The sequence below is a fragment of the Plectropomus leopardus genome, chromosome 7 (genome assembly GCF_026936395.1).
Source record: "Plectropomus leopardus strain MGB_pleo_1.0 chromosome 7, ASM2693639v1, whole genome shotgun sequence".
Taxonomy (NCBI): domain Eukaryota; kingdom Metazoa; phylum Chordata; class Actinopteri; order Perciformes; family Serranidae; genus Plectropomus; species Plectropomus leopardus.
Genome location: NC_142182.1, coordinates 11,896,790 through 11,924,786, shown reverse-complemented (window position 1 = coordinate 11,924,786; position 27,997 = coordinate 11,896,790). Strand labels below are relative to the sequence as shown.

Genomic DNA, 27,997 nt, shown 5'->3' with positions numbered 1-27,997 from the left:
GTATTTACAAATACAAATGATGAATCTATCTATCTATCTATCTATCTATCTATCTTTCGGTCTGTCTGTCTGTCTGTCTGTCTATTTACCCCTCTGTCTGTCTATCTATCTATTCATCGTTTATATTTGTAAGTGCATGGGCAGCATGGTGGTGCAGTGGTGAGCACTGTCCCCTCACAGGAGGTAGGCCTCTCTGTGTGGAGTTTGCATGTTCTCCCCATGTCTGCGTGGGTTTTCTCCAGGTGCTCTGGTTTCCTCCCACATCCAAAGATATGCAGGCTGCGATGGAATACCTGACCTGTTTTTTTAGCAAACCATCGTCGCTTTTCTAGTGTTAAATACAGCTATAGAGTGATTTAAACTTATAACCCTTTTTTCAAATGTTAAAGGGATAGTTGGGATTTTTTAAAAGTGGGGTTGTATGGGGAACTTATTCATAGTCAGCGTATCAGTACATGGCAGCCGGCAGTTTATTGCTTAGCTTCCATGTAGGACTGCTGTATGTAATATACTGTGAAAGTACCCAAAACAATCCTACTTTAACAAATCTGAACTATCCCTTTAACATTTGTTATCTTTCTTCAACATGTGGTGATCCTTGTTGATTTACTTATGCTTTACTTTGAGTGATTCAAAGTGTTTATAGTAGATATAAGTCATATTAATTAAAATAATTAGAATAAGCACAATAAATATAAAAAATTAAAGCATTGAAATAACTAAGAGACTAACACTTGAAATTATTTGGCTTCTGGATCAATCAAAACTTAATTTATTTAAGCTCTCTAACTTTCATGGTGTCTAAATCAGTATTTCTCATTTTTATATCATGTAGGCGGCATCTTAAACAGAGGTAGAGCAAGCGTTCACTAATCAGAGGATTTAAGGTTTGTTTCCTGGCTCCTCAAGCTGAAGTGTCCTTGGACAAGATACTGAACACTAAACTGCTCCAGATGGGTGTGTGTGAATGTTAAAACTGAGTAGCAGGTAGTATCTTGTGTATTAGCCTTGGCCACCAGTATGTAAAATTATATATTAAATATAGTGTTAAAGTGCTATGAATGGTCAGAAGAGTAGAAAGTGCAGCTCCATCACATAACCTAAAAAAACAGAACAACTTGCTGACGTAAGTGTGACATAAAGAATCTAACCAAAAACATTACCTGTTTCTCTGCAGGATGAAAATGTCAGTTAAGTGTTTTAGGGTAAATTTCTTGTTAAACTCAAAAAACACCCCCATTAAATGAAAATAATGCACACAAAAAAACAGTCGAACATTCAAAAGTCTTTAATGGAGTGATCTTGGATTTTCAGAAACCGATCTTAAATTAGTTCTACCATAAATCTTTAATTCAACTTCCATTTTAAAATAATGCTTTACGTAGTTTGAGATTCTGATGTGAATAGCCAAATCTTAATCTATAAGGCAGGAAAACTTGACTTGAATTACTTAAAAGATAGTATCTGTTTTTTTAAAGGATCTACGTATATGTGACTTTTTACAAGTAATATATATATAAATATTTTTTTCATTGCCAGTGATTTAAGAGAGTGTAACGCAACTTAAAAACTCAGACCTTCCCCGACTCTCGGGCGACTTTAATAGCCTGTACACTGACTTCTATGTAAAAGACTCGGAATGATTTTTCTGGGAAAATCCAAAAGATATGATGAACCCCAACCCAGAAAAAAATCCTTTCTGGCAGAGAAGCTCACAATTTGGCAAACTTCTCCCGACAATGTGGTGCATCTCTTTATCTCCGCCAGACAACAAACAACCAGCAGAATCCAAACATGTTGTATTTTCTTCAAATACATTTTTCAACAGCAGCCCTGAGAAAGGGATTTTTTCTGTAGGCTGACTTGGAGGTTAGCTTTGCCCTGGTTTCCTAGATTTTTCCATAGGATTTTGATTATGGAAAATGTGTTTCACCGTTTTATGTAGCCCTACACAAACAATACAAATCAACAGATTGTCTTTTTTCTTAAATTAATGCTTTGTTGATAGACAAACGTGTCAGTTCGAATTTAGTATCAAATTAGTGTATCAAATACAGTTTTGCAAAAATACACAAATAACTCACTGAAAGAAGTCATTTAAAAGTTATTAGTTCTTTCTTTTAAGACTATAAAGATGCAATTTAAGATAATAAACACTTTTAGCCAATTTCTGATTTCTGAATGACATGTTTTCATTTTGAGGTTTACCTTTGTTTTTCTCTGAAGAGATGGAGACATCTGTCTATTAATGTTTAGTTATGTCACTTTTGACAGAATTTTCATAACTGGTTAATTATTGAGATTGTATGTATTGTCATCAAATCATATTTCAGCTAAATTCAGATACAAAATAATTGTTGAACATGCCTTCACATCCATAGCTTTCACTTGAAAACAGGGTTATTCATGACAATTAAAATTCTCCTGCACACTCTGTAACCTCCACCAATCATACATATTAACATTACTTGTAGTCTAACCATATTCACTGGTGACATCTCATTTTTTAACAGTTTTGAAGGTGTGGAAACATTGTAAAGCTTAAGTCTGTAAATCAGTTGCACTGGTGCATGCTGTAAGGGTTTTCATACTAACTTATGTAGCTGCAACCGTAACACTCGGCTGAACAGTGACACTTGATTTGTCTTGTATTATAGTTATGTGCATCACAGTTGGGTTGAAAAAAAAATCTTTACAAGTCATGGGAGGTGTAAAAGTGTGTAAAAAGGCACATGCTTATGTTACAATGACAAGTAGAAGCTATAAACAGTGTAACCAAACACCTCAGATGTAACTTAACTAAATATTTAACTTGACGGTCTTGTTGTTTCTGTTTGACTTAATTAATTAATATAATATAAATTATTTATTTTAATTATTTAATAAATAATAACAGCCCCAAAATGTATCTTTTTGCCTTTTACCCCATGTCTATATCAAATTTTGGAGCTAACTTCTCTGATCAGGCGCATCTAAGTGGGACATGTTGAGCAAGATGTCTGCATCTCTGTTTTTGTAGTGTATGTGTTACATAGTCTAGCGCAGTTTTGTCTGTATGTTTTTTCCAAAATACTCTCAGAAGGGCTAAATAATAATAATAATAGATAGATACATAATAATAAAAACAACAACAACAACAGCAATAATAATAATAATAATAATAATAATAATAATAATAATAATATATTCATCATATTTTATTATATCCCCGCATGCTTCTTTGCACCCTTTTTTCTTTGGATCGTTTTGGCCTAGACATGGCTTAAGTGTGTTGTTGTTATCAAGCCCGCAATATTTTTTTACTGTTTGTTTTAAAAACAGCTGATGGTTGTCAACAATTTGAACACAGATACAAGTTATCTATGTAAAAAATGTTATTTTTATAGCTAAAGAGGTTTTTGAGTAATGACATCAAAACCAAAAAACGTTACAGTCGTTCCCGGTCTCCCCTACTTTTATTTGCCTGCATGAGGTTGAGTGCAGGCTGGAGCTCCATCCTGCGGACACTGTGAACCTCTGTGTGTTTTTATGGGTGGAGACTGTGGTCCTCCTCCAAAATATAGTCAGACAGACAACACAAGTTAGCCTTAACACCAGCAGCTCCATGATTACAGGCTGTGGAAGCTGAAAATTATTTTTTCCGAGGTGGTTTTAAGTCTAATACATACTGCGCGGCACATTGGACCGGTTTGATAACGTTACAAAACAAGGTAAGTGCTGAATTAGCTAGTTTGGGGTTCAGTTCGTGTCAGCCATGAGAACTTCTACAGAAACACAAAAGACATATTATACTAAAAAAAAATCATATTAAAAGCAAACTTACCTCTTTCGTTATCGTTACAAGTTGAGGAAACGCTAATAAATGATCGATTAACAGGTAAAAAGTGATGTTTTGTGTTTCGGGAGGGACGTGACGTGTCTGGATGTCTCAGCTAGAAGCTTGTACAAATAAGCTAATTATGGCGACTAAAGGCAAAACAACCTCATAGCTGGGCGTGTTAATTACAAGTCATATATTTTTTAGCTTTAAAAACAACACGAGAACAAACTGTACAAGTTAAACCTAACAGCAATTTGACATCTTTTAAACAAATATGTGTGTTTTTAACCGCCTGCGTGTTAGCCTAAGTTAACGCGGTCTGCCACGAAACAAATGCTGCAGGTTAGCTAACGATAGGTAGCAAAAGTTTTACATTGTGCGTCTCTAGCGAAGTATTTCTGTAAATATATTAACCTAACAAGGATATGCACGGTGATAATGTTTACCAACCAGTTTATATCTAACACAGCTGCTAAACGAGTTCCTTTGTTTAACTTTAACCTAATAAACCCTACGACTGAACAAGGCTTTTCTCTGAGCAGATTTAATAACTACAAAACAAGGCACCATTGATTTCTCAAGAACAAAAATAACATTACAGATAAACAGATAACAACCAGTAGCCTCACAAGACAACATGAAACTAAACTGTAATTCATGTGACCGGTTGTTATTGTTTCCTTTGCATTTAAGTATCATTTTTAGTGTAGAAATTATATCTTTGTTATATATTTTTAATAGAGGTGTCAAAAAAATATTGATGTACTAATGTTATGTGTTGTGACACAATGTTGCTTCTCAAAAATACTACTGAGTTTTAATTTTGTACAATTCAAAATATGCAAAATTACGATAAATAAATAAATACGAATAGTGTAGGAAGAGGTAGAAAACCAAGTGGGCTTATTTGAAGTCTTCACCCTGAAAACGTTGAAAATTTCACAATATTATCAGGATTTTTTTCAATATAGAAAAAATATTTGTTTTATGTTGTCAAATAATATGACAACCTAAAGGTGACAGCATTTTCATAACAAATACTTATAATAGCTATAAAGTCAATCAATTTCATGATGCTTTTAAACTTTTGGTGTATGTCATTTATAATTGTTTCACAAAGTCCAAAAAACTATTTCAGTATTAATTTTGGTTTCCAGCATCAGTTGTTGAGTTTTTAAATCGTGTCCTCATTGTGATTTTTTATTTTATTTTTATTTTTTTACCTTAGATAGTTTAGTTGATTGGTTTATTGGTTTGCAATATTGTGTATTTTGATACTGTATTATCATTTTTTAATTGTGTACAATTTCATTTCTTAATATGTTAATGCTTTTGTTCTAATCATAAAAAATCAGTGCTGTGATGTTGAATGTTACAAGGAAATGCATATCCGTCTTTTATTATAGTAGGACAGTTTTCCTACAATTAGTTTTTTAAAGATTGCAATGTATCACCATGCTCATAGTGATGCAATATATTACAATACATTCAGTTTTAACCCCTGAAATTTACATTTGTATCGTAAGGCCACATTCTTACCAAGACACAGCCCTAGTTTTCACCTGTTGTGCAGGTCTGTAACTTACTGTGAACAGGTCTGCCTTGTTTTAGAATCAGCAGCACACCCAAAGCAAGCGCCTGTTATTTTCTGTACACAGTGCGCTTAACAGCCCTTTCTACATTACTTAAGGCTTCCTCTGTACAGTTATATGTGTATATATATATATATATATATATACACATTTTGTCTGTTTAAGGCTAACATTCAGCCTGCGGGCCAGAACCAGCTCATCAAAGTGTGTAATCCAGTCTCCTGGATGACTTTTCAAAATGTGAAACTTCAAAGAACTCATTAATACTGAAGCCCGACCAATTTTATCTCTGACAAATTAACAAGTAAATACCACTAAATTGTGTGGAAATTGTGTGTATTGTTTGACTTTTTTGGAGGGTTACTGAAAAAAATTGAATATATAATTCCTGACGTTAACTGGTACATTTGATTTGGGGATGTCTCTAAGTATATACAGACACAAAAATTAAGCCTTTTAAAAGTATACATTTAGAAATATTCCAAAGTAAGTAAAAGTCCCATATTTTTATGACTTTAAATCTGAAAATTGAAATGCTTAAAAAAAATTAAAAAAAAAAACAAAAAACATTGCTCCATAATGCCAGACAATACATTGAGTTCAGGACATCTCAAACTACACCCATACTTAAACAAGGGATGATTGTTTGTTGTTTGGTTGTACACTATTTGAAAATACATTTGGAAATTTGTTGAAATATTATGAGTTAAAAGAAAAAAAAATGAGAAGGAGGTAGGAATATATAAGTTACTTCAACCTGCTCCTTTTCGTACACTGTACTCTTTGTTTTAGATTTATTTAAGTTTATAGTATGTTTAATGTTTGGTTGGAAATTAAGTAATTCATTCAAAATCAAGCATTTTTTTACTGTATCAAAATGTGTTAAACTGTAAAATATCTAAAGTTTTTACTGGTCCAGCCCACTTGACATCAAATTGGGCTGTATATGGCCCCCAAATGAGTTTGACCCTGCCTGGGCTGGAGTGTGTATCCTTGTCACATCTATAGTGTTAAAGTTACAGCAGCTCATATCTGTACCATAAACCCCCCAAAAACCAAGTCCTTCTTTCTGCTGCTACCCCCAGGAATAAACACAGAGAGGTCTGTGCCTGTGCTTGTTGTTGAATATTCCTAACAGTGTTTACACTTCAGCAGAAATTACACAAGGATACCAAGAGGAAAACATGTTAGACAGACTCTGCTTCCCCATATTTCCCTAAACTGCATATATGTATTTGTTGGTAATCGTGTTATTTTTTTTGCCAGAGAGATGAGTCAGGCGGAGCAGGTGCCTGAGGACATGCCTGCATACCTCAACAATGAGCCTGTACCCACAGGTAAGTTCAGTTTTAGTCCTTTGACAGTGAAAAATCTCTATTTATTGACCCCAATTTGCTTAAATGAGAACTACACCCTTTTTCCAAATTCATACATGTCATTCCTGTAGAGACAGAGTGCAACACCTCACACTCTGAAACCACGCCAATGTAACTCGAAGCTGAAATCATAGCAAAACACCTGGAGCTAATTTAAAACCTTAGACATCAGCATGACTTAGGGATTTTTAGCACCCTGCGTATACCCGAGAGGAAAAGCTGTTCTGAAAAACTCAATATTGTTGGTCTACCTTACACAATATATGGAACTACAGATTATGGATTATTTCATAGTGATTAACTGTTTCTGCAGTAATCTGCTTCTGGTAAACTTGTGCAAATTCAATAGGTTAGTGTTCAAACAACACAGAGCTGTTTATCAAAGACATTTTAACTGTAACAGATTGCAGTATACAATGATTGTACAGCTGAAACAGTTCAAAGATTTACTGACTGCAGAAAATGAATGAGCTGCTATTTTGGACATTAATTCATGTTTAAAGTCATTTAATGTAAAACTCTTACCATTCTGTGGTTAAATCTGCCTGATTTGCAGATTTTCTCTGCTTTGAATATGAAATAAACAAGCAGTCTGAAGGAATCAACTTTGACTTGAGGAATCTTTGTGAATTATTATAGAAGGTAGAAGGAAGTTATTTAGTCATTTTTTAAAAAACAAAGTTTAAAAAATGAAATTACATTTGTCCTTTATCCAGCTACATCTTTGGAGTTGAAGGATGAGTTGATTAAAATCAGCAGCTGCTATAAAAATAACATCCGGTTGCTTGGTGATGTTGCTGCTGGAAGCTTCATTCAATTCCTGCAGTGCATTTTTTGAATTTGCATCAGTCTTGCGTCCTTATGGCTACCAACAAGGTCTGCCCATCCATTGCAATAGTTTGATCCGGGATGTTAGGGGTTAACCATGTCTCTGTGAAGAGACAGCAGTGCCTGATTTCCTGTTGCTGAGTGAGCCTCAATCACATCTCATCCACTCTATTCTCCTGCGACCGGACATTAGCCACAAGGCTTGGTAGAGGAACACCTCTCGGTCTCTCCTCCCTCTTTTCGTTTGTCGCTTTCGGTTTCGTTTCTCCCCTCTGGTCTGACTTGCCGCTCGGGATATGCCATTTGTGGGGATCGTCTTTCAGCCTCTTGCAACGTTTCCCAATGTTGATAAGTGCTTCTCTATCATAGAAAAGTCATACTTGAGCAGAAAAGGCTATGGAGTCAAAAAAGTAGAAAAATAGAGCAAAATAGAGCAAAAAGGATTATTGCAAGGATTTGAGGAGCCGACATTTGAGGAGCTACAGGATGTTACATCTACATGCGCTGCTTCTGGCTTTTTGAAAAGTTTATTTTAATTCATCCTTTCCTCTTTAGCGACTGCAGATATTGGATATTGTAACATGCGTAGCATCTAAACTGAGCACAGAAAAGGAAATATCTGTCACAAAGTACTAAAATCAAGTTAATTGTGTTGTTGATGCACAGAGTGTTAATGGAAACAACTTTGATTATTGATTAATCATCCCTGTCATTTTAAAAGCAAAAATACCAAATATTTCCAGCTTCTCAAATTAAGATTTCATGATTTTTATAGTCATTATTGGAGCCCCGTTTTGAAACATTTCTTACTTTTTTGGCAGTGACATATTAAATCTTGTTGCTCTTGTTGTTTCGAACCAGATGACAACAACAAGGACCATCCACAGACACAGCCGGGCATGCTCGGCAGGATAGCGGGGGGCATATTCGGCGCCACAAAGGGAGCTCTAGGAGCGACGGTGAGCAGCGTGGGCTGGATAGGAGGAAAAAGTCTGGAAGTCACCAAGACCACTGTCAGCTCTGTAGCCGCTCTGCCTGGGATGGGAGTGGGGCTGGTAAAAGGAGGAGCGTCTGCTGTAGCTGGAGGAGTGTCTGCTGTAGCTGGAGGAGTGTCTGCTGTCGGCTCCGCAGTGGTCAGCAAAGTTTCCACAGGAGGAGGCAAAAAGAAGGACAAGTCCGACTGAAGCCGTGAGGAGAGTGACCGCACACAGCTGAGGTGTTACGGCTCGCACTGTGCTGTTACCTGCATTAGCATTCATGAGCCGCAAAAGAGCAACAGGGGACTCAAGTTTGGTGTACACACTGTGGTGAGGGGTGTTTGTTTTTTTTTTTCTTTAGTTTCTGTTTATGACAGTGATTTTTGGTAAAAACCCACACTCATATGTGGCAAGAACTAACAAAGACTCTCCTGCTCTGTTGTTAGAGGAATTACACTATTACCACCAGTGCCTGAAATTGTTTAAATAAAATGTTGATGTTTCATTTTTGATAATAAGCGACAATGCTGTTTTCACTGCACACTGTCATATTTGTCACATCTGTTAACTTTAGTACCAGTGGAGAAAGGCTCAGAGTGTAACCGCACTTAAATTTTGCTTGTAAGACAATCACAGATCAAAGATGGTCTATAACTCACCAGGAGGTGTTTTTCTGTCGACTGACCAACACATGGATCAGAAAACATGTACAGCTGGGTCTTCGACATTCTTCAGGCCAACGACTGGTCACTGAAAGAGAGACAGAGCAGGGACACTTACTTCATATGTAGTATAAGACTGAGTTGCATATTAAACTGGACTGATGGCGGTACTCAGGCAGAGGTCTTAGGCTGCAGTCTTGATCTGATTAGTTTTTGCAAAAGGAAAAATATGTTGGATTCATGTTAAAGTGTATTTTCAGTAGGTGTCAACCGATATTGGCTTTTCAGGGCCGATACTGATTATTAGAAGTCCATGGGACCGATAACCAATATCTGGAACCGATATGCATTAACAATAAAAAGGAAAATCTTTCTGTCAGTACTTTTTATAAAGTTAAGCGAAAATTGAAAACAAAAAAGAAGAAATAAACATAGCTCCCTGAGGTTTAAGAGTAGAATGTTCCTCCCGTACTGACACTTTTCTTGCACTTTTTAAGTAATCAATATCAGTAATCATAAAATAAAACGCCAATACAGATAATCAGCAAAATGCCAAACATTGGCCCCAGTAATCGACCAGGCCGATAATCTGTCGACCCCAAATTTTCAGACGTTTTAATTCTGGAAAAGGAAAAAAAAAGGTTAGAAAATAATTGATAATTGGGCGACCAGCATGCAGTAACACTTTACTCTTGCCCCACAAAACCTCTCCAATGCATTACCAGTCATCATGTATAAGTTTACATCAATGACGATTAAAAATTCTGGGATGAACTCTGCTGCAAGTCATCCCCTCTGTCTTCCCTGTTTCCTACTACTCTCAAGCTGCACTATCAATAAAGCAATTAAATAAAGCCCCCCAAAATAATCTTAAAACAAAAGAAAAGATTAAATATTAATTTTTAATGCACTGATTCAGCATCACGCTGGTATGTAGGCTTAAAATTATGTTACAAAATGTCACTGATTAATGATTTGCAAAAACACACCAAAGTTGTAAGAAAGACCATCAGAAGAGGACTTAAATGCACAATTAGCTGCAGAGATCTGGACTCAGGACCGATTCAATCACTTCTTGTTCACTCACTGCAACAGGCAGCCTGAACAGAACCACATGATAACAGCGGGCAGTAAAAATTTGGGACTCATGAGCACTCAGATCTTCGACAGACTGACATTGTACAAATCGGACATTAAAAAGAGTCGCTCAAAAATATTAGTTCGTTTTCTCCCGTCACTGCTGCTGGCTGTGGATATTCCACAGGTGAAGTTTTGGTTTTATGTCGTCTGAATACATGTCGCCCTCTGGTGGTTACACTCTCATCTCAGTGAACGGCAACTACTTCTTTGATATAGAATCTGATTTATTACAATAAATATTGTATCACTATATAAAATCACAAGTGTTTTAATTGCTATGAACTTTCCTAGTGTTGACTGATTCACTATGACTATACTAGTTTAATAAGAGTTCAATGAATAATGTATGCACTTTTATAAAATTATATTTTGATAGTTACTTTGTCATGTTGGCTAATGTTTCTCAAATCAAAGTATGTCCACACCTCTCCTTTAGACACAAAAGCTTCACACTGACGTAAATCTCACTCACTGTACCAAAGCATTAGTTCTCAACCTGAACGTTTCCCTAAACGCTCCTCCTAATTGCTCAGTGTCACTGTTTACTTCTGTAGGAATCTGACGGCTGGATTTCTTGACATTACATTCTGAACTACAAGCTGACACACCTGTACATTTAAATAAAAAAAGTTTTTTTTTTAAATCTTTCAAATGCTATTCAAGTCTTGTTTAATACAGAACTAAGCTTTCAGAGCTTTTATCAGTGTTACAGAGTGTTTGGAAATTTGCTGAACAATGAGAATTTATAGAGACATGGAAATATTATATTCTACGTGTACTTTTTGGAATAAAAATTGCTGAAGGTTGTATATGTATTGTGTTCCATCAGTCCCAAAATAAGTCCTATGAAAACATAAAGTATATATATAGTAACACTAAAATGGTTTATCTGGTGCACATACTATTAATACTGGCACTAATAGCCATCAACCCCACCAAAATTATGGAACTCACTTTTTCCACACTGAACTCTTCAAAAGTAGCATATTCACATTTACTGCCTTAAGAGCATCTTATTTTATATACCTATATTGACAAATTGTTAACTTTATGCTCTGTTACACATAGCATTTGTGTTGATCTCTTTTTTTTTTATCACTGGTGCTTTATTACTTATTTTAAGTTTTATTATTAATCTTATGTGATGTGAACTGATCTTAATGCCATTAAATACAAGGATTATTATTGATTGATTTATTTTACCATTATTATTATTATTTATTATCATTATAATTGGATTTTATTATACACTACAAATCCGGTGAATAATGGGTATGTCTGCTTAACAGTGAGATACAGATATAGTACTGGTAAGATGTCATGAGTTTTATGAGATCAGTTTTACAAAATGAAAGACTTAATTCTGAAATGGCATGAAGACAATTAGGAATTTATTGTTTACAATAAACACTTAGAAATAGATAAATATTATGTTTTATTTAAGAGTAATAATAAGCTAAATGTTACTTCCAATGGTTTATGTTTGTTAGAACCTTACTAACAATTCATTAAAAAATGGATGACTATATTATGCATAAAAATAATCAAAAAGTATTTACAGCCCATAAAAGCCAATTTATTTTTATTTAATATGAATGCAACAACAATGCTCTCGGGATCAATTTTATTCTTCCTAAAGCACACTATGTCTTTTTGCATATAGGCCTAATATATGTCTGTTTCATTTCACACCACTTGTGAACCATGCCAATGTTCCAAATCTTTTACTTAATGTTCTCAGCCAAATTCTTGAGCTCATCATTGTGCTGTTTACTGCTCCAGGCGGGTCATGATAACTGGTCCCACAGAAGCCACAACCTTCGGTGAAGTATTTGTCTGCTCCACAGCCTCGGCAGCTCTCTCTACAGACAGACATACAAAGGTGATCAGATTTAAGAGAATATTGCTCCTGAATTCTGCAGATTATAAATTCATCTCTTACTTTTTCTGTAGCATGATGGTTCACAGGAGTGGCCCGCTGCAGCAGTGCACACAGCTGTACTGCAGTGAATGTACACCTAAACAAGAAAGCAGTGTTAGCAGAGCAAAACAAAAAGTGCAGCAGTTTATAATTAGTCGATATATTTTTATTACCTGTTCCTTCATTGGTTCCATTGAATTGGGGTCCACAAAGGTAAACATTTTGAAAATGAAACGCCTGTAGTGACTAGGGAAGTCCAGACCAGAGGAGGAACCAACTGGAACCAGTGAGGACAAGTAACGATCATCCCTGTATGGACACCTGGGTGAAAAGAAAATGACATCAATGATACAGAAATCAAAATGAATAAGAAAGACAGTGTGACTGTCAGTCAGTCATTTCAACTTGGTGATATATCAACACAGCAAGTACTATCTGCTGATATTAAGTTATCTGCAACATTTTGTTTCCGCACCTGTTGGCCAAAAAGTAATTGCAGAAATGCTTTATATATGTTTAGAAACAGTATCTCCATTACAGAGTTTTTTCACCAGAGAGCACTGATAAGTTTAATTTAAAACTCTAAAATGTTCAGATTAAAGGGAATTTTATTACTATTGACAAAACAATGTATAGTTCAGACAGATTATAATCTTACATCTGACATCAATCTAAAACAAATTGTAAACTGGTGTTTTAGTTACCCGTCTGTCAGAATGTCCCACTGTGGCAGACTGTGAGGGTTGGGGCTTGTGGTGGTCCAACAGCGACCAAGAGTCAGGACAAGGTTGGGATCTGTCTTGTCAAGGAGTTGAACCTCCACGTACACAGGGTCCCTCAGTACTTTGGTCACAGGATAGTCTGCCTCCGTGTAGAAAGAGTTATAGGCCACATCCACTGTGAGAGCGGAGACCAGTTAGTATGACAGCTGGTATAAAAAGTGATCTACAGACACAAAAATGCTGCCAGGCTGACATACACTTACCTTCATTGCAACCCTTTGTATTGCATTGTCCATTAGCCAACCTCAGGTGTACACTTATCGGTCCATACGCAGCAACTGGTAGAGGAGGATTTTGCAATGGCAATACTTCTACAACCACAGTTTCAACAGAAGTGCCGATGTACCTACACTGGAAGAGCACTCTGTAAAGAAAAAACAGTCATTATGTTGCTTGATCAGATGTTTTATTTTGACACTAGAAACATATTTAAAAAAGTATCACCTACTCAAAGTGGCTGTCCCGGGTAATGGCTCCAAGAGGCCCAACTCCAACTTCATATGAGGAAGACATCCTGTTCTCATAGATTATAACACCAGGCTCCTCCTATAGAAAGGAACAACGTTGGGATGGGATAACAATGTTTGAATGTTTCTTTAATGGTTGAAAACAAAAAAAAAAACAAGGTCTTACCATAACAACAGAGTCACAGGAAGTAACAGAAAATTGGTAGATGGCAAACTCTGAGTTAGAGTCAACATGTGTACAGCCTTGACCTTGTCCCAAAAGTGAGATTGACTCGAGGTCAATGTTGGGCAGCGTTGCGTCTCTGGCCACCACGACAATGAACTGGGCATCCTTGGTGCACTGGACGGTCACTGGTGGCACATAAACAAACATTAATAGGTTAAAAGAAAACACCTTTTTTGCATTCTCCAGTAATGTAAATTGCATGGCTGTCTTTTAAAAAAAAACTCACCTGCCTTTCCAAAGTAGCACTGTCGGCCATCAAAGCAGCAGTTTATGGCTTCGCATCCAGCAGCAGAGATATCAGGACTACCACATGGTATTCTTACAGGTCCTGCCACATCACAACTCTGGACTGTAGGCTGCTGTCCAACACTTGATGATTTCTGTGGCACTGTAGAGACCTGTTGGTGCTGTTGTGGAGGCACCTGTTGCTCCTGATCATGGAATACTTGACGATATCGAGGATACTTTGGTGAAGCTGGTTGGACTCCTGGTTGATGGACCTGTGGTGGTTGAGGATATTGAGTCTTTGGTGGTTGCTGGACCTGCGGCGGTTGAGGATATTGAGTCTTTGGTGGTTGAAAGACCTGCGGCGGTTGAGGATATTGAGTCTTTGGTGGTTGCTGGACCTGCGGCGGTTGAGGATATTGAGTCTTTGGCGGTTGCTGGACCTGCGGCGGTTGAGGATATTGAGTCTTTGGCGGTTGCTGGACTTGCGGCGGTTGAGGATATTGAGTCTTTGGCGGTTGCTGGACCTGCGGGGGTTGAGGATATTGAGTCTTTGGCGGTTGCTGGACCTGCGGGGGTTGAGGATATTGAGTCTTTGGCGGTTGCTGGACCTGCGGCGGTTGCGGATATTGAGTCTTTGGTGGTTGCTGGACCTGTGGCGGTTGAGGATATTGAGTCTTTGGTGGTTGTTGGACCTGTGGCGCGCCCTTTGTCATCGACGGTGCAGACCACATTGAGCCCTGAGCTTCTACCTCTTGCCTCACTAAGCACCCTAGCAGTGCTAATGCCACCAAAGAGGTGACCCTCCAACGCTTTGCCATGGTTTCACAGCAATCTGTACCAGACCGTCCCCAAGTGGATAATTTATTTGTCCTGTCACATTTATATGTGATCAGGCTTGCTGTTTTATAAACCCCGCCTCTAAGGCCAAATAACAACCAATCACAGCTTTCTAGTTTTTCAACAGCCAGTTAAAAGCTTCAGGGTTGTGTTATGAAACTTTTTTATATTATTCAGGTGGATGATTTGATAAGCCTTTTTGCAACTTAACAAGATCAGTTGTATGGGTGGGACACGTGTCCTATCAGATCAAGCCACTGAGGAGGTAGACAGTTTGACATTTAAGTATTTATTGACAAGTCCAACATTTTGGGTCACAAAAACCTCTAAAGGTCTTTGTGGCCTCAAGTTCTATTGGTCACCAAATATTTATTTTGCAAGTACACAATGGTGAACATATTGATCTTTTCTGCAGATCTGTGACAAAGTTTGCCATAGTATGCACTACAGCACAACCAAAGTCTGTCTATATTTTTGCCTTGCTGATATGTAGCCTATTGAATATGAGTATATTCACGCACATTATTTAGACATGACCATGTTGCTATTGATGCTTTGATCCACTTATACTTGCTGCAAAGGTTCATGCCAACCAAAAAACATCTGTAAATGTAGAAAGAGTTTAGTAGTTCCAAAATGATCTATGGAGATAAAAAATGTAAAGGTCTTTTAAGAACTGTCAACTGACAATGGCACTGGGTAATAATTACAATGGTGTATTATATTATTATACACAAGATGACATTAGCATTTTTTAATAATATCTGTGCTCCTGGCGGTGATGCGTGCAATGGGCTGCTATTGACTTATGTAAAACACCCAAACCAGTCATTTGAAGAGGTTCTCAGTGATAGTGCCAAAATCCTAAAAAGTGCTGTGACACAGCTGCTTGGTTATATCACTCAGTGCTACTGTAAATACTTTTTTTTAAAACTTTGTTTATGGGGCCTGGTTCATTTGTTTATGTATTTATCTGCATGTTGTTGTTTTTTTAAAAATATAGTTTATTTGTCTGTGTGGTTTTGTCAGTGATAAAAAATATGTACAGTGTAAGTAACATTGCACCTGATGATCTCCCTTTTTTATTGAAATAAAAAGAAAAAAATATCTAAAAATATTGCAATGTGATGAATTGTAAATATTTGCAGCTGAGTTCATTTATCGAATGAATGTGAAAACCTACTTCCCACTAGACCCATGCTATTTTAATGATATTCACCACCAGTTTTTATCACAATTTCATAGGTTGTGAGTGCATAATGTGTTGTTGTTTTTTTGTTTTTTTTTTTACAACCACACACATTGTTATGAGATTTGGAGCAGGTGGGCCAAAATGCAGGAGACAGCAGGTCACTCAAAAAGATCACTTTTTATGCAAGGGACAACTGAACATCACAAGAACAAATCAAGGATCCAACAGAGACTGAACTGAACTGAAAAACAGGACCTAAATACAAACTAGACTTACGAGTCAATTAAGTGCAGGTGGAGAAAAAGACGGACAAGCTCAGCTGAGGGGAGAACAGGGTGACGAGACAGAAGAACAGGCAGGGAGACGACTGGCTCCAAGAAACTGAGGAGCAGAGAGGGTCTAATGAGGCTGATGCAGGACAGGTGTGTAGAGGGGTCAATGAGGGAAAGGCAACACAGGAACGCAGGAGGGGAAAACACAGTAAACTAAAACCCAAAAAGCAAACAAAAAAACCCCCAAATAACCACAATCATCTCAATAATAAACCAAAAAAGAAAAACCAAACACAGACTAACTGATGGAGGCAACTTAAATGGGTCTTAAACAGATACTTAGTTTAGTCTTCCCAAAAGTCTGAAAGAACGCAACTGAGTATCTGGTAATCATAATAGCAAATATTTCTAGCTTGCAAGCTTATAAACAACAAACTTACAAATGAACCTTCTAAATGTTGCCAAAACTATAAACTTCCCTACTTATGTGTAACTTTATTTGGCCAATTTTTGTACGGATCTTTTATGTGTAGGTGGAGAAAAAAGCAGAGAAGCTCAGCTCATTCAATTTTAAAGTGAGGTATAAATAATGGGACATTATGAACTTTTTGAGCAACAGTAATGTTAAGAGGACTGTAATTGATTGTTTCTGTTGTTACTGCTAACTTGAATATGATTTGTGAAAATGAATGGTAAATATAGAAAAGTTGGCCATTTGTTTCTGTATTTACAGCAGCTTTTGTTATTAGTGAGAAAGGGGAAGGTATTTTAAGATTTTCTTCCTCCTGCTCCTGTTTGTTCATGGAATCTGTAGAAGTGTTATAAGAAAAAAGTGTAAAATCGGTTTTTGTTATTCTTTTGGAAATTATACACTGAAATGAGCAAATAAACCAAACATGAATGAATGAAAGAATGTTTGTGGTGATTGCTATCATAATACCAGTCATAATAACACAGTGCAGTCCTCACACGATGGCAAACCTCACTCAAAACATTTAACAAAGCATGTCAACTTCTCTATACATTAAAAAAAAAACCTGCCCTGCCTTGTCCTGATGCTCCACTACAAGAGATATAAGTATAGTAAGAGATATCTCTCAGGGAAAATAATAATAAATCACACACAAACATAGGCCCCTCTAAATCCCCCTCTGCATCCGAATACCAATATGATTGGATACAAAACTGAATTAGCTAAAAGATATTGTTTTTCAAAGTTCTGAGAGGGAAAGGACACAGTGTCCTCAATCTACAGCTGTGATACTCAACTTACGGCCCGTGGGCCAGATAGGGTGCTGGGTGGCCCACCGACAATTTTCTCATTCACAGTGAATGAGAAACTGCGATTTTTTTTTGGTACAAAAAACAAAATAAAAAAAAACATCTGGGGAGGGATCCCCAAACTCTCAAAGAGGTCAAGCCCCGAATGTCCTCATATCAAAATATGCCCCTGCATACACCTGACCTACGTGGGGCTGCAGCGACTGGATTTGCCTTGTTCATTCATTGTATCTGACAATTAATATTAATGTTTGTTTATTAACTGGCCCCTGACCTCCTGTCATTTTGCAAAAGTGCCCCCAAGGCAAAGTACATTGAGTATCCCTGATTTACAGTTTCCTTGCTGACGTTACGCTTCAACGTCACAACAATCTCAACTTTAAAGTCTGCATCACCAAAGTATAATAAAATGTCAGTGAATTTCCATTTATGTGGGGGACATAGAGAATGTCTGATTAGAAACAATCAGTGGGAAAGCATTTAGTAAATCAAATTATAGCTTTAGAGTTTTGACCCATTTGAGAAAGTTCATTGTCAAATACAATTCACAACATTCCCACATAGCTCAGCTTCAAACTACTGTGTCCCTACACTAAGCAGCACGGGCAGATGGTGGCAGTAGTCATGTAATGAAAAAACAAATCCTTCAGCCTATCCACAGAGACCATTTATTAGAATGCCACTGATTCAAGAAAAAAAAAGATTAATTTGTCAAGTTACATTTCAACCCATTTGTTGTCTCCTGTGAGTATAAATAACTACTTACTAACCTCTTTTTATACGATATTTTCAAATTAATTTTCTTACAATTTTAAAGAACCCAAATTTATGAATAATGAGGTACTCCAGTGCAATCCAATCAAATTGTATAGATAGTATCTTTGTGAAGATTAAAAATGAATGAAATTATTTTTCTTTTTTTTTGCTGACCTGTGTCAGACAGGGGTTGATTATTGTTGTTTTGATGCTCTGGTAAGTTGTGCTGAAATTAATTATATTGTTCAACTGTATGTAAATGAGGTCTGACAAAACAATAGCAACTTTTCAACATAACTGAATCCATTGTCACCACTACCAACCAATTTTACTGAATACAACCTTAAAAAGTAAGGTTGTATTCAGTAAAATTGACTCTTTAATGACATAGTGTAAAAAAAAAAATCTCAATTAGCCTTTTATGTAATTAAGAGTATTTATATTGTATTGCAGAGATTATTAAGGTGTGCCAAATAAGATGGAAAGCATTTAAAGACAGTTTTATTGAATACAAACTTGGTTACAGTTATTTGGGGATCTTCCTTGCAGTACAATTTTAACTTCTTGGTCTTTTGCAAACATTGCAAATACATACATGGTAATTTTCAATTCACATTAGTAATAACTGAGCCATGTTTATGTTCCGAATCTTTTACTAATTGCCTTAGGCCAAATTCTTTAGCTTGACACTGTGCTGTTCACTGCTTTGGGCCATTCATGATAACTGGTCCCACAGAAGCCACAACCTTCGGCTCAGCCTTCGTCTGCTCCGCAGCCTCGGCAGCTCTCTCTACAGACAGACATACAAAGGTGGTCAGATTTAACTTCATATTACTCCTGAATTCTGCAGATTATAAATGAATGCCTTACTTTTTCTGTAGCATGATGGTTCACAGGAGTGGCCCGATGCAGCAGAGCACACAGCTGTACTGCAGTGAATGTACACCTTAACAAGAAAGCAGTGTTAGCAGAGCAAAACAAAAAGTTGCTGCAGTTTATATTCAGTTAATATATTTGTTTACCTGTTCCCTCAGTGGTTCCATTGAATTGGGGTCCACGAAGGCAAACATTTTGAAAATGAAACGCCTATAGTGACTAGGGAAGTCCAGACCAGAGGAGGAACCAACTGGAACCAGTGAGGACAAGTAACGATCATCCCTGTATGGACACCTGGGTTGAGAGCAAATTACGTTAAAGCAATGACACTGAAATTAAGCTGTATTAACGGCGTTTAATAGCAATAATTTCTCTCTTCACCATTCCTAATGTGTATAAATCTAAAAACTGTTAACATGTCAGAAACAGGACAGTGTAAACTGGTGTTTTAGTTACCCGTCTGTCAAAATGTCCCACTGTGGCAGACTGTGAGGGTTGGGGCTTGTAGTGGTCCAACAGCGACCAAGAGTCAGGACAAGGCTGGGATCTGTCTTGTCAAGGAGTTGAACCTCCACGTACACAGGGTCCCTCAGTACTTTGGTCACAGGATAGTCTGCCTCCGTGTAGAAAGAGTTATAGGCCACATCCACTGTGAGAGCGGAGACCAGTTAGTATGACAGCTGGTATAAAAAGTGATCTACAGACACAAAAATGCTGCCAGGCTGACATACACTTACCTTCATTGCAACCCTTTGTATTGCATTGTCCATTAGCCAACCTCATGTGTACACTTATCGGTCCATACGCAGCAACTGGTAGAGGAGGATCTTGTAACGGCAATACTTCTACAACTACAGTTTCAACAGAAGTGCCGATGTACCTACACTGGAAGAGCAATCTGTAAAGAGAAAACCACCATTATGTTCCTTGATCAGATGTTTTATTTTGACACTAGAAACATATTTAAAAAAGTATCACCTACTCATAGTAACTGTCCCTGGTAATGGCTCCAAGAGGTCCAACTCCAACTTCATATGAGGAAGTCATCCTGTTCTCATAGATTATAACACCAGGCTCCTCCTATAGAAAGACACAAAATTGGCATCGTGGGGTAAAAACACGCATAGGCCTTATTTAAAGTTGTCTTTATTGGATGAGAAGTAGAAAAAATATCAAGTTCTCACCATTACAGTAGAGCCACAGGAAGTAACAGGAAATTGGTAGATGGCAAACTCTGAATTAGAGTCAACATGCATGCAGTCTTGACCTTGTCCCAACAGTGAGATTGACTCAAGGTCGATGTTGGGTAGCGTGGCATCTCTGGCAACCACAACAATGAACTGGGCATCCTTGGTGCACTGGACAGTCACTGGTGGTACACAAACAGACAAAGGTTTACTTAGGGTACAGCCAAGCTACAATTGGTAATTAGCAACAATTGAAGAACATGTAAAGCTTAGGGGAATGAAAGCTTGCAGGAATGGGACAATATTAAATTCTGACTTGATGCTGCTAGAAGAAAAGTAAGGGGATCACCAAAGTTATCAAGATTAATCACCCAGTTATCTTTAATGTCTATGCTGAAGGATGACAAATCAGGTGAGACCTTGACATCATTAATAGAGTCACTGTAACATTATGAGCACATTATCAGATGTACCAAAGGGCTTAAGTGTGGGAAAAATTGTAAAAGCTTAACCCAATTACGGCATCATAAGTTGAATGTAGGACAAACTTTTTACTATTGTATTTTCTATCTATCATTTACTACTTAAGTCATCCACTTATGACACAGTGCAGAACTTACTCAATACAACCACAAATACAACTCTATTGGTATTTGAAGACGAGCAAGTCTTGTCAGAAACCTACCTGCTTTTCCAAAGTAGCACTGCCGTCCATCAAAGCAGCAACTAATCGCTTCACATGCAGCAGCAGAGATACCAGAACCACCACATGGGACTTTCTGGCTATCTGCCACCTCACAACTCTGGAGAGGAGGTTGCTGGTGTTTGGAAGAAGCATGTTGTGATGAAGGTTGATGAGTTTGCTTCGGCTGATATGGTTTCTGCGGTGGCTGTGGTTCATATGATTTCTGCGGTGGCTGTGGTTGATATGGTTCATATGATTTCTGTGGTGGCTGTGGCTGATATGGTTCATATGATTGCTGTGGCTGATATGGTTCATAAGGTTGATCTGGTTGCTGATCAGGAGCTTGTGGATCTTGATGAGACTTAAAATCCGGATATGCTCGTGGACTAAGAAACTGCTTTGAAGCTTGAGAATATTGACGCTGTTGTGAGAAAACTTGTGGTCTTGGATTATACACCTGGGGCTGTGGTTGAGAAACCTGTGGTCTTGGATTATACACCTGGGGCTGTGGTTGAGAAACCTGTGGTCTTGGATTATACACCTGGGGCTGTGGTTGAGAAACCTGTGGTCTTGGATTGTACACCTGAGGCTGTGGTTGAGGTTGGACCTTATCTTTAGAATAGTCAGGTTGTGGAGGCGAAACCTGTGGTCTTGGATTGTACACCTGAGGCTGTGGTTGAGGTTGGACCTTTGGAGCTTGAGAATGCTGAGGCTGTGGTTGAGAAACCTGTGGTCTTGGATTGTACACCTGAGGCTGTGGTTGAGGTTGGACCTTATCTTTAGAATAGTCAGGTTGTGGAGGCGAAACCTGTGGTCTTGGATTGTACACCTGAGGCTGTGGTTGATGTTGGACCTTTGGAGCTTGAGAATGCTGAGGCTGTGGTTGAGAAACCTGTGGTCTTGGATTATACACCTGAGGCTGTGGTGCAGGTCGGGCCTTATCTTGAGAAAAGTGAGGCTGTGGAGGCGAAACCTGTGGTCTTGGATTATACACTTGAGGCTGTGGTGCAGGTCGGCCCTTATCTTTAGAATAGTCAGGTTGTGGAGGCGAAACCTGTGGTCTTGGATTGTACACTTGAGGCTGCGGTGCTGGTCTGACCTTATCTTGAGAGTAGTCAGGTTGTGGAGGCGAAACCTGTGGTCTTGGGTTGTACACTTGAGGCTGTGGTTGATGTTGGATCTTTGGGCCTTGAGAATGCTGAGGCTGTGGTTGAGAAACCTGTGGTCTTGGATTATAAACCTGAGGCTGTGGTGCAGGTCGGGCCTTATCTTGAGAATAGTCAGGTTGTGGAGGCAAAACCTGTGGTCTTGGATTGTACACCTGAGGCTGTGGTGCAGGTCGGGCCTTATCTTGAGAATAGTCAGGTTGTGGAGGCGAAACCTGTGGTCTTGGATTGTACACCTGAGGCTGTGGTGCAGGTCGGACCTTATCTTGAGAATAGTCAGGTTGTGGAGGCGAAACCTGTGGCCTTGGATTATACACCTGAGGCTGTGGTGCAGGTTGGACCTTATCTTGAGAATATTCAGGCTGTGGAGGCAAAACCTGTGGTCTTGGATTATACACCTGAGGCTGTGGTCGAGGTTGGATCTTTGGAGCTTGAGAATGCTGAGGCTGTGGTTGAGAAACCTGTGGTCTTGGATTGTACACCTGAGGCTGTGGTGGGAAAACCTGAATCTTCGGCGGGGATGGAGGTTGACGAGCCTGTGATGGCTGAGGAGGTGGAGCGCCCTTCGTCATCGATGGTGCAGACCAGTCCTGAGCTTCTACCTCTGTACCAACTAAGCAGCCTAGCAGTGCTAGTGCCACCAAAGAGGTGACCTTCCAACACTTTGCCATGGTTTCACAGGAGTTTGACCAGGACATCCCCAAGTGAACAACTTATGCATGCGATATTTATACGTGACTAAGCCTGAACTCCACCTCTGAGGCAAAATAACCACCAATCACAACTTCCTATCTTCTCAATAGCCAACTAAAAGCTTCAGGGTGTACATGTAATGTTTTTTTTTTATTGTTCAGATAGATGATTGGATAACCCTTTTTGGAAATTCACAAGATCAGTTGCATGGGTGGGACAAGTGGATTAAACACATGCCCTGTTAAATCAGGCCACTGAGGTGGTTGACAGTTTGACATTAAATTGTTTATTGACTATTAAGGTCACAAAAACCTTTTCAAAAGTCTTTGTGACCACAAGCTTTATTTGTCACCAAATGTTTATTTTGCTAGTGCACAATTCATTGGATGAAACTGACTTGGTTTAGTTAGCAGTTTGTCTTATATCTATGACTAAGCATTCAAAGGTTTAGATGACACTGAGAATGAAGTAAAGACCAGACAGGGAAAATGTAGATCCCTGTAGGAATCAAGTTTTGCAATACTATGCTAAACTGTGGGTCAACTTTATTGTTGTAACAGAATGTGACATTTGCGGTAAAGATGGCTTTTCTTGGGTTATGTCACTGTAAATAAGAACATAATTGAGCCTTCTTTCAGCTTACTAGACATTGTCTTCACTATCAACAATGAGGAGCGTAATGAAAAAAACACAGGTGAGTGACAATACAGAGTTCTTGTAGTTCCAAGTATTCGTAACTGCCATAGCTCAGACAAGCAGTTACATTTTAGGACCATTTCAGTCACATGCTATAAACTTGTATATTATAGTGTATCATAGTGGATAATATTATAGTGGTCAATTTAGGGAGGCCTGCCAACAGAAGTCAACAACTCTACAACTCTAACTGGTTTAATAAAGTAACCTTAAATCAGATGTGAAAAAAATATTTGATAAACAGACTAGAGAAGAAACTCTTTAACTTGAATAAATATTACTTAAGTAGAGAGAACTACACACAAGTGTGTTTTATCCACGTCACCTGCAAACAGTTTAAACAATTCTCAATTTTCGATAACACCATTGAAATGAAATGAATAGGCCTATTTGTTTTTTTTAGGGTGTCTGCAGTCCAAACGGCAGTTACACTATATAATATTCCTCATACTTCTTCTTATTTAGGGTACCTGCAATGCAAACTACAGGTGTGCAATATATAGGTGTGCTATACTCCTCCTGCAGTGTTGCCGCCACATTCACAAAAAATACATCTAAACACGCGGAATGAATGTCTTATGCAGTACTTGTAGTTATTATTACCTGCAATATGTAGTACCTAAAGTATGCAGTACCTATAATAAGCAGTCCAGGCCATATAGTATGTAGGAAATGTAGTGAGACACACACAGAATGTGGCCAATGTACATAAGTGATATGGCTACTGCTATTGATACCATCACTACATATACTTGTAATACTGGGCAGCAGTAGCAGGTACTTGTCAAAATTCCTTGTTAGATTTTGTAGTTTATTAGTATTTTGATGACTGTACAATACTGATGTTTTTTGCTCTTTATCTGTGTATTAATGTAGAAATGGGATATTCGTAACATATAGTGGAAGATGTGGGAAGAAGCCCAACAGGGAAAGACCCTCCTTTCATACCTCTCCTAAACAGAAGATGGCGGTAAATCTACTCTCAACACATGAACTGAATGACTATGCTCTAGTGGATTGTAATAAAAAAAAAGATGTTTCAAACTGCTCTAAAATTGTCATATTCAAGATTTGAGTAGCAGGCACATGATAACTTGAAGTGAAAATTACTGTATTTATTTATTCACTGAGTCTACTTTAAGTCTGGGTCAATAAATTGCAGAGTTAGTATAGTCCATATAGTCAATATTGGTTTGCTATATCTTCATAAACTGATCATATCTGCTTCTCAGAGTATGATGTGCATGATTTTCACCAATGGTATACATTTATTAATTTCTCAAACACATTTTGACAAAGTTAGAGGGCAATCTGATTTCCATGTTAGAACTATAAATTTTTCTTGCAACAAGTGCAATCTTAATGTATCTTAAAACAGAAGTTCTACTAAAATTTAGACCAGTGAGTTGTCCAAGTCATAACTCCGGCTCTAATGGAGAGGAGATGCTTGTAATTGAGTACATATTATCACATAGCCTAGGTCTTTCCAAAAGTGCTGTACTTTAATACATAGACACGAGCATGTAAAATAGTACATTTTGCTGTGCTACATCAAAATAGATATGACAGTGTTGTAATTATGAAACTTAGTAGTGAGGTAGATTTAAAGCAACATAAAATGGAAATTCAGTTGTAAGCTGACATAAGTAGTAAAATCAAACCTCTTTGAACTGTCTCCAAACTATCCAAAATGCAGCTGCCCAGCTTTTAACAAGAAACATCAAGAGATAACACAGTGTACCTATTTTGTTCTCTCCTCACTGGCTTCCCATTAGAGTCCGCATACATTTTAAAATACTTGTGCTGACTTTTAGAGCCTTGCACGGTCAAACACCATAGTACATCATTGACCTCCTCGCATATACGCCTTATCAGCCACTTAGGTCATCACAACAACAGTCACTGGCGGTCCCTCAGACCCCCTAAGCTGTTGCACCCAAATTATGGAATGCTCTCCCCATATAGCTGCGATCCCTCCAATAATGTCATAACTTTATGAGGCAGCTGAAAACATTTTTATTTAGACAAGTTTTTTGTTAGAATGCACCATCCACTTTATTTATTAACTTCATGTTTTACTCCTTGTTATATCTGTGTCTCTGCCCTCATCTGGCTTGTTGTTGCTGTGTTTTTTTTTTTTACTTGTCAGTTCTGTGGTGTTTATCACTGCTCTTTTATTTTGTATTTTTATTTTGCTTTATTGTGTATGTTTTCTATAACAGAGTGTCAGGACCACATTAAGAGTTTTTTTTAAATAAAGTTCTATTATTAGACCAATGACAAAAAGTCATAACATTACAAAAATTAAAGTCCTAAATAATGAAGTTGTAATTTAACAAGATAAAGTCAGTATTTGATGAGAATTAAGTCATAATATTACAAGAACAAAGTCGTAATTTTACAGGAGAAAAAAGTAATTTTACGAGAAAGGGGATATTATATTACGGAAATAAACCTACTGCCAGCAAACTATAAAACAGGCAAAAGCACAGGTCAACAGACTTTTTTCTCTCAAAAAATTACAACTTTATTCTCATAATATTATGACTTTATACTTGAAATCTAACTTTTTTCTTTAACACTTTAACTTTGTGATTTCTTTCTGTTAAAGGTCCTATATAAATTAACTTTACCTAGGCTACTTCTTTACTTCCTTACTTACATAGCCTGCAGTATGCCTGCTTGAGCAAATGCAGCATTGTAATGCTATACTTTAGTCGTTTCTAACCGCTCAGTTTACTACATTTTATGTTGGATTTTCCCTTTAACGAGCCCACTCACGTTAGCCTACATTTCCCACAATTCCAAGCGTCCAATCCTCCGTGAATCAGTGCGACCTCCTCGCAGGAGCGGAGCGACAGCTGCGTCCATTCACTGCTTCACGGAGATGAAGTGCGTTAAAACCCAACGGTGAGGTGTTTTTACCGGCGGACATGTCTCTGTCGTCCATACACAGCTCGGACACGAGCAGCCGGAGGAGGAGGCCGGCTGAACACACACAAGGTGAGCGGTTGAAGCACATATTTAGCTCGTGGTAATGAAAAAAAACTTTATTTGTATGTAACAAGCACGCCGTGTCCTTTACAGCTCGTGTTCTCCATTTTTAATCTGTCAGCACACCATGCAGGTATTTCCACAGGCTATCATCATGTGAGTGACAGAGTAAACAGGGTCAGCTCAGGAGAGGGATGTTGCTTATCGGACAGTCACGTTGTATTGATTACGACGTAGTTCCCTCTGCGTGCGCGCGCCAGTACCGCTCATCGGTGCTAAAATGTCTATGTTAACCCTTTGAAACCTGGTCCGATTCCTTTTAAGGACACAATAGGTAACTTCACAAGAAATGTATCGAAATATTGTCAAGAAACAAGTGAAAATTACCAGAAAATTTGCAAAAAAAGACAAAAACAAACAAGGGAATGGGCTGAAAAAAAGCAATAGAACAATGTGTTTTTTTTCTCTTTCTCTCTATAATATAGTTTTAAATAGATATTTATAATAATTACAAATTAGTTTTTCTGGATTTCTGTTTCATATGTTGTTTTTTGTGGTTGTTTTAATAATTGTCTTTTCCTTTCCTTTTTCAGGTCATTTTTTTTTCTTGTCACCCTTTACTAATTTTGTACAATTTGCAGGACATGTGTTGCTGAATTGCTCATTGCCTGTTTCAAAATAAAGCAAACCAGTCTGCTCGGGTTTTAATCATTTAAATACTTTTTAAAGGCAAAGGCAACAGGTTTCAAATGGTTAAAAGTGCACAGAAATGTTTAAGGGGACACAGGCAAACTGGTTTTGTTTGCTGCTATGAGACAGACTGTAGCTGTCCAAACTGAGACTGCAGCTGATGATTATTTTTATTGGGATGAATTTTTTTCTTAATGAATTTATAAAATGTCAGAAAATAGTGTAAAATAGACAACCATAGTTTCCCATATTCCAAGGTGGCTTCTTCAGATTGCTTCTTTGTCCCAACTAACAGTCCAAATCCCAAATATATCACTTTTACAATAATATAAAACAGTGATAAGCTACAAATCATCTCACTGGAGAAGCTGTAACCAGGGTTGTGGTTGGGGGTTGACATGTTTTCTTGATGAATGGTGAAAATAATTAACTGATTATCAGAATAGTGAGTTGAATCAGGTAGGCTGGTACTCGGATTTGAGGACATTGGAGCTTAGCATGGACCTCATTAGAAGTTTTTACATTTTGGGCTCTTTAAATATTAGCAGCTAATCTCTAAACATGTTATTGTATTGTTGCTAAAAATCACAAAACCATCATTTTGATTGGTCTGAGGTCTCAGGATGGGCGGAGCAAAGAGTAATAAAAAAAAA

The 27,997-nt window shown here is 37.8% G+C and overlaps 4 protein-coding genes across 5 annotated transcripts in view; 2 read left to right on the top strand and 2 right to left on the bottom strand.

Moving 5' to 3' along the window:
• Positions 1-3,500: 3,500 nt before the first annotated feature.
• Positions 3,501-11,204, top strand: tmem263 (transmembrane protein 263). Its single transcript, XM_042513636.2, has 3 exons — positions 3,501-3,710; positions 6,679-6,749; positions 8,478-11,204. The coding sequence occupies exons 2-3, from the start codon at positions 6,683-6,685 to the stop codon at positions 8,798-8,800; spliced, it is 390 nt and encodes a 129-aa protein (XP_042369570.1). The 5' UTR covers positions 3,501-3,710; positions 6,679-6,682; the 3' UTR covers positions 8,801-11,204.
• A 682-nt stretch (positions 11,205-11,886) lies between these two features.
• Positions 11,887-15,925, bottom strand: LOC121965558 (zona pellucida sperm-binding protein 4-like). The gene is made up of 8 exons (XM_088079953.1): positions 14,018-15,925; positions 13,732-13,916; positions 13,547-13,644; positions 13,302-13,462; positions 13,021-13,213; positions 12,490-12,637; positions 12,338-12,413; positions 11,887-12,257 (listed from the first exon to the last, which is right to left on the bottom strand). The coding sequence occupies exons 1-8, from the start codon at positions 14,835-14,837 to the stop codon at positions 12,166-12,168; spliced, it is 1,773 nt and encodes a 590-aa protein (XP_087936079.1). The 5' UTR covers positions 14,838-15,925; the 3' UTR covers positions 11,887-12,165.
• A 2,953-nt stretch (positions 15,926-18,878) lies between these two features.
• Positions 18,879-22,942, bottom strand: LOC121938787 (uncharacterized). Its single transcript, XM_042481955.2, has 8 exons — positions 21,106-22,942; positions 20,418-20,602; positions 20,216-20,313; positions 19,971-20,131; positions 19,690-19,882; positions 19,380-19,527; positions 19,228-19,303; positions 18,879-19,147 (listed from the first exon to the last, which is right to left on the bottom strand). Exons 1-8 carry the CDS (start codon positions 22,940-22,942, stop codon positions 19,056-19,058), a joined length of 2,790 nt encoding a protein of 929 aa, XP_042337889.2. The 3' UTR covers positions 18,879-19,055.
• A 3,541-nt stretch (positions 22,943-26,483) lies between these two features.
• LOC121949897 (uncharacterized) overlaps positions 26,484-27,997 on the top strand; it is a 16,826-nt gene continuing 15,312 nt past the window's right edge. For both annotated transcript variants that reach the window (XM_042495731.2, XM_088079937.1), the window contains exon 1: positions 26,484-26,663. In XM_042495731.2, the coding sequence (XP_042351665.2) occupies positions 26,594-26,663 (70 nt within the window). In that variant the 5' untranslated portion in view covers positions 26,484-26,593. The remainder of the gene's footprint in view (positions 26,664-27,997) is intronic.

Bases quoted from the DNA above. Each gene is read 5' to 3' on its own strand.
- tmem263 (XM_042513636.2), top strand. From the start codon at position 6,683: ATGAGTCAGGCGGAGCAGGTGCCTGAGGACATGCCTGCATACCTCAAC. The intron at 6,750-8,477 runs GTAAGTTCAGTT...GTTTCGAACCAG, and splicing joins CAATGAGCCTGTACCCACAG to ATGACAACAACAAGGACCAT.
- LOC121938787 (XM_042481955.2), bottom strand. From the start codon at position 22,942: ATGGCAAAGTGTTGGAAGGTCACCTCTTTGGTGGCACTAGCACTGCTA. The intron at 20,132-20,215 runs GTAGGTGATACT...TTCTCTTTACAG, and splicing joins ACCAGGGACAGTTACTATGA to ATTGCTCTTCCAGTGTAGGT. The intron at 19,148-19,227 runs GTAAGGCATTCA...GTCTGTCTGTAG, and splicing joins ACCATCATGCTACAGAAAAA to AGAGAGCTGCCGAGGCTGCG.
- LOC121965558 (XM_088079953.1), bottom strand. From the start codon at position 14,837: ATGGCAAAGCGTTGGAGGGTCACCTCTTTGGTGGCATTAGCACTGCTA. The intron at 13,645-13,731 runs GTAAGACCTTGT...TCCTTTCTATAG, and splicing joins CCTGTGACTCTGTTGTTATG to GAGGAGCCTGGTGTTATAAT. The intron at 13,214-13,301 runs GTAAGTGTATGT...CCGCTCTCACAG, and splicing joins TACAAAGGGTTGCAATGAAG to TGGATGTGGCCTATAACTCT.